Raw genomic sequence first — 9,166 nt, 5'->3', positions numbered from 1 at the left:
TTGATCTGTCAACAAGACTACAATCTTCAGGTAGTCCTTTATATACTATTGGTAAAACCCCGACAAACCTAGAAACATTTGTAGTTCTTCTAAGCTTTTTAGGTCAAGCCATTTGAGAATAGCATCCACTTTCTCAGGATGCATCTCCTCAGCGGATATAATATGGCCTAGATAATGAATTTTCTAAGCATAGAATTCACATTTACTTTCCTTTATGATTAAACTGTTCTTTTTAAGTAATTCGAACACTAAGTGTAAATGCTCTACATGTTCCTTCCTTGACTTACTGTAAAGTATGCCATCTAGGAGAACTACTACAAATTTTCTTAAGTATGAAAATGTTATCCATTAGCGTCATAAATCTCACTGGTGCATTAGTCAAACCAAATGACATGACCAAAAATTCATAATCCCAAATCGAGTTCTAAACACGATCTTGGGAACAACCTGTTCCCTGACTCTAACTTGGTAATAGCATGACCTAAGGCTAATTTAGAAAAATAGTGTGCACTATTGAGTTAGTCAAACAACTCGTCGATGTGGGGTATACTTATTCTTAATCATAATCTGATTAAGAGCATTGTTATCTATGCTCATACACATACAGCCATCTTTCCTTTTTCCTAAAAGAATGGATGAAGCCCATGGCAAAGAACTAGGTTTTATAAAACTTTTTCTCACATAATTGGCCAATTGTCGCTCAACCTCCTATTCGGAGTGGCTAAATCTATAAGCAGGCTTCCTTGCGAGTTTGCAACCTAGTAGGACATCAATGGAATGGTCTACCGCCCTTGATGGTGGGACATCATCCGGCAAATCATTAGGAAAAGCATCCCGATACTCTCACAATAAAGAATTTAAAGTATCTACATACTTACCATTATTAATTGTTTCATTTTTCAGCCTTGGTTTTTTTCAATTTTTGTTTAGATGCAGACAAAAAAATGTTCGCAAAATAAAGGTCTCATCCAACGCTATTAAATTAATGTTTCATCTACGAAAACATTATTCACTTTTGTTTCATCTTTGGAAACAAAATTATGCAAAAGATTACAAATGTATACCTACTAAATCTCGTCGCGCTCGTAAGCACGTCATAACTCCATGGATGATATCCAAGGTGTAGCTGGCACATCATGCTCATCACCACACAAAGTAATGCATCTACTCTCATGCATGAATTCTAGGCTATTATCCTAGTAAACTACGACCCAGGGTAGGGCCCATGTTATACAACAACTCCCCGCCTAGATAGACATTTGCCCTAGCTAAATGCATGACCTAGAAATCAAGTGTAGCCTCGTAGCCTTGCATTGCAAGTTGGACTCCCAAAGTCATCGTAACCCAAATGGTTTTGTCATAATCATTACCTAGCGAAATTGTGTGTACTTGTGGTCACTCTTGGGCTCGAGCAACTTCAACTTTTTGATTAACGAGTAGTTAAGAAAGTTATGTGTGGCTCCATCGTCGATTATAATGGTGACTCTATGGCCACACTAATCCTGCCATATAGACGAACAAATCGCGTGGCCCAAAAGATGACTGCCACATAACCTGTGAAATACAACAGACATGGGTGTTGCTTGTATGGCAAATTGTCACCTATCCAAACTCTACAGATCAGGCAAGTAACACCTACACCGTATATGAACTTGCCGAGAGGATTTACCATCATTCGTGGCATCACTAGAACTACCTCCACCTCTAGCACCCAGCTTGGGACAAGCCTTGCTACTATGCCTCGTCTCAAAGCAGTGAAAGCATAGGTTTTCTTTTTTTGCTTTCTCATACTACTACTGTTTTTGGAGATTGGTAGAGTTTTCTCTCTTATTTTTCATGGTTTTTTAGACCAACGTCCCCCTTGCTCAATAGTGATCATGTCCTTTGTGGCCCCGAAAGTATTTTCTTTTAAATTTTATACCCCCACTCTCGTTTGTCATGTGCTTAGAACTAGATTTCGACCTACAAGATATATTATCGAGTATTTGAGCATATTTTATTGCCTCATCGAAATGTTTAAGCTCCTTAGGCTTTACATAGCTCTCGTAATCTGGGTCAAGACATCATCTCTGCATGGGCGACACAACACTAGCAATAGGAGTGGCCGGACATGAGTCTAATCGGTGGTGCAAACTCCTAAGGATGGTCAAAATTTTATTTTGATTTTGTTCTAAGGTTTGGGTCCTAGCAAAAAGCTTCAAAATGGACTTGCATAAGACGTCCTTCCCTGAGATGTCAGCCTCGAATTGAGTATCGGGATCTATGACACTGAAATCGTCCTCATTAAGGAGGTCATCATCTGTGCTGCCCGGATTCAACAGTGTATCGCTAATCTCCATGGACTGGTCAATTACTATTAGTGGAGTGTGTTTAGTCTTTACAGTAGAGAATGGAACCATCTACAGACAAGGAATAGGGACAGGGACGTGCCTCTTACACCATTCGGCTCCTGTGCACCAAGTCACAAGGTAGATAGAGGACGACCAACCTCCGTCTAGCATGCAAGAATAGCTTACCACATGTGAGCAAGCTCGGTTTGTGTAAGGCCAAAAATAGGTGATAACAATTGAGAAAAACCCCCCTGAACCCCTTGAGATAGGCATGCTACCTCTGTCAAAGCCATTTTTAAAAAGTAAATAAAAATTGCAAAACCATGCAAGCTTTAAATGCACAAAACTTTACTGAATACACAAATGGAACCAACGACCCCCAAAGTGTGCCAGCCGATGGAAGCTTGAAACCTCTTGGGTGTTGTGTTACCATCGATGGAAACTCAAAGCCAATGGCACTCCAAACTTCACTGGAATCACCTCAACCCCCCCAATGCCTCACACATAATTGATTCGTAGATTGTCGTCGCTTGATTCAGAGGTGGGTTTCGTCATTTCTTACACTAGCAGATGTGGTGGATTGTTAGTAGAGGCCCGAGGGTTTTTTGAATAGGAGCCCCGAGCAGAGCAGGAGAGACTCGTCACTCGAATCCTTGAGCGAGAGAGAGAGAGACTCCAAGCTTCGAAGAATAAACCTTAGGCTACAAACTTCAAAGAAGAAGCCTGTTGTTGTAGGCTACGCATTGCGAAGAGGAAGCCTGCACCTCCCCACTTCCTTAAGCCCTTAGTTATAGGGCCCAAGCTTCATTGTTGCTATTAGCCTGTGGTCAATGTGCTCTTTTTGCGTTGTTCTTTTTGCGCAAGCTATTGCTACTATCACCATGGGTTGGCGTTGTTGCTACTATTACCACGGGTTGCATGGGCTATCGCCTGTGTGATTGAACTCTCTCTTTGTCTTTCTTCCCTTGACGACTAGAGCTAAGCAAGCTCTGTATGTAATACACACACCCCTCCAGCAAGAACCCAACACATTAGTGTAATACAACAGCGATGTGGTTTACAAGGCAAGAAAAGCTTTGAGTTCACCACGATTGTTACACACACACAGTCTGTAATCTCTGTTGTTCCCAATCTAGAGAGAAAAAAATGATGAGATTTGAACCACTCAACAATGAAAGTATTATCTCATTTTTGGAGAAGGTAAGGCATGAAGTGGTTCGAGATAGAAGGACTATTCAAATGCGGCTCTGATAGCAATGTTGCATTGCCCATAGGAAGCCACCATAGCCAACAAATTGAGGGAGGAGAGGAGGGCTCTTGCTCAACCACCCAGCCTTAAGAGGAGTGTGTATAATCATCCACACTGTGGGGCTTATGTAGTGGCATGCTTGCCCACACTTTCCCAGTCGCCCGCACAGTCCTCCGACTCGAGCGCCTCACCCCTAAGCCCCGGACACCCTCACCGATCACACTGTGACGATCGGGCTCCATGTCTGGTTAAGGCCTACATAGCTAGTTACAAGCTACGTGAGAGAAGGTCATTGCATGGAGCAACCTAGCCCATTGGACACTGGATGATCCCCGTAATGTCTTGCATGGGCACTCACCCACACAAAGAGAGATGGTAAGATGAGAGTTGGATCTTCCTTCCTTGACTCGATCTCCAGATGTTTGAGCACTTTACCACGAATATTTGTGAAAGGGCCCTAAGATGAGAGTTGGATCTTCCTTCCCTGACTCAATCGCTAGATGTTTAAGCACTTTACCACGAATATTTGTGAAAGGGCCCTAAGGCTACATTTGCAGCTCGTGGTGAGTTTGTCAGAAAAGGAAAGTCTCATAGTTGGTTACAAGCTACATAATAGAAGATCATTGCATGTAGCAACCCAGACCATTGGACACTAGAAGATCCCCGTAATGTCTTGCATGGGCACTCACCCGCACAAAGAGAGATGGTAAGATGAGAGTTGGATCTTTTATCCTTGACTCGATCTCCAGATGTTTGATCACTTTACCACGAACATTTGTGAAAGGGCCCTAAGGCTACATTTGTAGCTCGTAATGAGTTCGTCGAAAAAGGAAAGTCTCCAGCTTCTTCTTCCTAGTTTTACATATTACAAGTCTACTTAGTCACAAGGCTTTATGATTGTAGAGAACTATTCATGCCCTCCAGAACCACACCCATAAGAAAATTTAGCTATAGTCATGGAACATAAGATTTACAAAAAACTTTTTCCTCCCCCCCACCAAAGAGAGAAAGCAAGACATCACATGCTCTGATGCCAATTGTTAGGCCTCCACTTGCTTGAACCCTTGCACAAAGTAGAGATGGGACATGGACACTAAGAGAAAGCTTAAAGGGAGAAAATCATGAAACCCTAGCATGGCATAGAGAAGAACCCAACCATATACCAGAGACCTCCAACCTTTCAATGTCAACCTTGATCCTCCACTCCATTTTCACATTTGGTCTCCCGCGGATCACAATTGTCACTCAAGAACTTACAACAAGAAGAACCATTTACCTGTGTCCCCGCAGCTCATCATCACAATCGCCACTCAAGTAAAACAAGAATTCACACTCAATGTGCTAATTGGTGATGTGTAAATTGACGACATGTATGTGAGCACATTTACTTACTAGGGTTGTAGGGATTTAATGGATTTACTTGCAAAATCATGTAGAGTGTTCAACTGTATTAAAAACCCACCATCCATGATGCGATCAGAAAGGGATCAAAGGGCGAAAAATGGTTGGCCCTTTTAAACATCATGCTTGCATTCAATTGTAATCTATCATGTGGTTTGTTTAGATCAAAATTGGAAGGATTGGGAATCAAAACTCCTTTCGTTGTCTTGCCATACATTGTGATACCTCTTGACTGTAACTTGAAAAGTAAGAAGAAATGCTTACTGACTCCTTGCAAAGTAAGAAATTGTGTTCACTTCATTCCTATTGTAAGCCAAATAAAGCTTTTTGTTTTAAAGCATAGTTGTCAGTCCATACTGTAAAAACACGCACAACCACTAAGAATATAACCACTAAGAATATATGCTCTTAAAATATTTATAGTATACATGTGTATATATATATATATATATATATATATTCTACGAATTCTCTCTCTCTCCATTGTAAATACTATGGATGATTATAGTGCTCCCATTGCACAGCAAAGATAAAAACTATGGTTCTAACTTTAGTAGGCATAAGTCAAGTGGTGTCCAATGACTCATACCTGAAAGAAAAAATGCATGAAGTGGAGAGCACATGGGCGGATGAAAAGGGCACATGGAAGCAAGCGAGTCGAGCTGGTTGGAACTTGGGTGTTGGGGGTAGTTAATGAGATGTTTGTATGGCGGTAGAGCTATGCGCAGAAACCGAGGAGTGATTCTGGCATCCCATGGATTCTCTATTCAGCTGAGTTCAGTTATTTTATGACTCTGCACTGTTGAGCTGGACAACGTAACAATTCTTACTTCTCTGCTCTCAAAACTTTGATAGGGATACGTAAGGTGTATTGTCAAAGTGACAACCGTTGCTCTCAAATCAAAGACCAGGCAGAGGGTAAGAAGTCGCCTGACACACACACACATGCCTCATGCCTCGCTGACACACACACACACTTTCACACTCAAACGTCTCTTTTGGCTCGCAGTGCGTTAGCGCCAGATAGAAAGTGGAGTCGGGAGGCCTATTTTCTCTCGCTGTCGGTAAAAGCCCACGTTAGACATCAGAATAATAGTGTCATCAGCTCTTCCCGCATTGTAATACCGAATTGCAATCGTATCCATCCGCTCTTCACATCAGTCTCATGTGTGTAGTGATTCCCAATTTTTCCATCGAATCGACTCGTCTAGATTGTGTTGTTTTGTGCACGACGAACGCATCGACGTGGGGTTTGCAAGCATGGCCTCGTTGCAAAGGACGGGTTTGTGGATGCAGCTACTAGTGGTGGTGGGTGTGGCATGCGCAATGCAGACGGTGATGAGGAGGGCGGAGGCGAAGGAGCTGTTGGTGGGCAACCAGATGGGATGGACCAACTACGACATCAAAAGCTTCAAAGTGCCCAACTACGGGGACTGGGCGACATCGCAGAAGGTGATCGTGGGGGACCAAGTAGGTAAGTGGAAAGCGCGCTGAGACGATTCGTTTGATGGGTAATGTGGCTTGCTCATGGGGGTCGTCGATTCGTGTGCTGCAATGCCAGTGTTCAAGTACGCGAGGGGGATGCACAATGTGAACATGCTACCCAACAAGGCGGCGTATGAGAGCTGCGATTTCTCCAAGGCCAACTTGTTGGACGCGGGCGAGTCGGGAGTGTTTGTGGTAAGCCCCGGGCTCGTTCAGATTTTTCATGCTGCCTTTTCTTTCTTGAAGTGGTGGTGGTGGTGGTTGTTTTTTGCGGTCGGGAGTTGCCGCATTCTGGGGCTGATTTTTGTTTGGGGTTGGTTGCGTGAGTGCGTGTAGTGGAAGGCGACGAGGGCAGGTGTTTACTACTTCGGGTGCAACAAGGAGGTGGAGGAGGAGGGTAATCACTGCGGGAGCGGCCAGAAGGTGGCTTTGCTGGTGAGAGCGGCTGGGGTAGCTGGCGGCGGCGTAGAGCTGGCCCTTGCACCTGCGCCGGCTCCTACGGCAGCGGCGCCCCTAACCTTGCCCGCCACAACCGCCATCCCGACAGCATCCTCTCCCGCTTTTCCGCCTATGGTAAAGCCCCCAAAGTCTCAAAACAAACCGCTATTTCCAGCATCATCCCACCACCACCCAATTCTACTCTAACCTCCGTCGTTCGTATTGTTGTTTTTGGTTGGCTGATTGTCACAGAACTCAGGAACAAATGCGGTGTGCGCAGCCATCTCGATGGCAGTCGCGGCCATATTGGGGCTCATGTTGCTGCTTCCACAGCACTAAACCTTGGGTGGATGCTATCATGTGGAAGCTCTTAACCTCCGAAAGCATTTTGATTCTTTCTTCCTTTTGTTTCTTCGACCACAGACAGGTCTTGTACCATGATTGCTTTGCAACAACGCAGCTTTTCTTAGAAAGTGCTGTTTCACGAGAAGTAGCTTCCAAATGTAAAGAATACCCAATATATATTATGCTTGTTCGCACTACCTTCCACATGTTCCCCTGTAAAAGTATTTGCCCATACAATGGGCAAGGTATCCACACCCAATCTTTGGTACAAATTTCATGTGATTTGATGATGACTTGTTTACATTACACGTTTTTTTTTCTAGAAAAGATATCCTCCCATGTTAAAAAATAGCAGAGATGTACATGCTCATAACCCTCCATGGCTGGCCGTCATAGGAGGGAGCGGGGGATTGGGGGGTTTAATGGTCGGCTCTCCGGAGCCATAGGCGCCAAGAATTGCTGCACGCTACCTTGGTCGAAGGAGGGTGTATGTGCCATTGATGATCATGAAAATCAAGAATCCTCACTTGTTGGAGAGATCCTTCTCTGTGGGGAAGAGGGTCAGCCAGCCTTGGGGACTGACTGATGAGTGAGGGCTCTCCATCAAAACCGGATTACAAGAGTGAAGTCATGGCAAGGTGAAAGCACCAAGCCCCACTCTAGGGGAGAAAGGATCTTGTAGGGGGTCCACCAATCAGGGTGGTGGTTGAGTCGATGACGAGGGTAGTATTGTTGCGGCCCTAGATCCTCGCAAGGGGGGGCGGCCTCAACACTGGGTCCTTCAACACTAGTCCTGCTCTATCCTATATGCCTCAAGGGGGGGGGGGGGAGTCATTAGAGGTCGGGGTTAACTGGGTGAGAGTTGCCCAAGCTCTCATCAAATTGGCAGTGAAGCCAATCCTTGGAGGAGGAGGTAAAGCCGTAGGCTCGAGCCTCAATAATGGAGATCCACCACACACTGAGGTGAGGGTCTAGGGTCCCGGTATGAGGGTTGAGATCCAAGTGAGGAAACCCTTCTAGGGCTCACCTAGGCCCTAGTTGAAGGCCTCGAATGACCAAGTTGCCCAACAGGGCTCTATTGTGAATAGTTGGGTCAATGATGCCCAACCCACCACAGTGATAGGGATGAATGACAAGCACCCTCTAGGCCTTACGTCCCTACCCAAAGAAAGTTTTGGATCAGCCTCTACACCTACACGAGGCATGTCCAAGAGAATGCCCAGCAGCTAACCCAATCACGATCTCTCTTGAGAACTTAATGTGGTTGCTTGTTATGTTGAATTATTTGTTTCTCCCATGAAAATTTACACAATAGAGTATACTATTTACTATTTTTATGTGCATGTGTATATGAGAGAGAGAGAGAGGATCTCTTTAACTTCCTACTTGAGATTTTGAATCTACTTTATACACATGCATGCGCACAACACACACTCATAAATTATGGTCTTTGGAGGTCATTGAAAGAAACCCTAGCATCTTATAATGTAAGGTTCATTTCCATGAGTTATGATGTTACACTCTTGTGATAGAGGTGTCAATGGAATTGGTATTTTATTTTTTGCACTAAATATGTATGGATGTTGAGACCTAAATTTGCAATGCTATCATCTTGAATCATAACAACATAGCAAATTACTTTGTTTGCAATGCTTATTTGTAACTCTTTTAAAACATTTTAAAGAATGTTACTAGAGGTGTTGTCGAAAACCTTTGTTATGTATATGTCATATATGTACAATGCTTTTAAAAAAACATTTTAAAAGTCATAGCTTAAGTTTGTCAGTGCTCTTCTAAAAGTTTCTTTCTTATAGACATTATTACCATTTAAACTCAAATGTCTTCTTTTCCAATCTCACATAAGGCAAGGAAAGATCGAAAACATTTCCTCTTATGGATTTTGCACCAGCTAAGTTGA

General features: G+C 43.7%; 1 protein-coding gene across 1 annotated transcript; it reads left to right on the top strand.

Moving 5' to 3' along the window:
- The first annotated feature begins 6,038 nt into the window (after nt 1–6,038).
- LOC147616270 (blue copper protein-like) lies at nt 6,039–7,442 on the top strand. Its single transcript, XM_086777053.1, has 4 exons — nt 6,039–6,454; nt 6,542–6,660; nt 6,802–7,038; nt 7,156–7,442. Exons 1-4 carry the CDS (start codon nt 6,241–6,243, stop codon nt 7,240–7,242), a joined length of 657 nt encoding a protein of 218 aa, XP_086633179.1. The 5' UTR covers nt 6,039–6,240; the 3' UTR covers nt 7,243–7,442.
- Nucleotides 7,443–9,166: the final 1,724 nt, after the last annotated feature.

The sequence above is a fragment of the Cibotium barometz genome, chromosome 38 (assembly GCF_041138505.1).
Source record: "Cibotium barometz isolate CiBa-2024 chromosome 38, ASM4113850v1, whole genome shotgun sequence".
Taxonomy (NCBI): Eukaryota; Viridiplantae; Streptophyta; class Polypodiopsida; order Cyatheales; family Cibotiaceae; genus Cibotium; species Cibotium barometz.
This window is presented reverse-complemented; position numbering and strand designations above follow the sequence as displayed.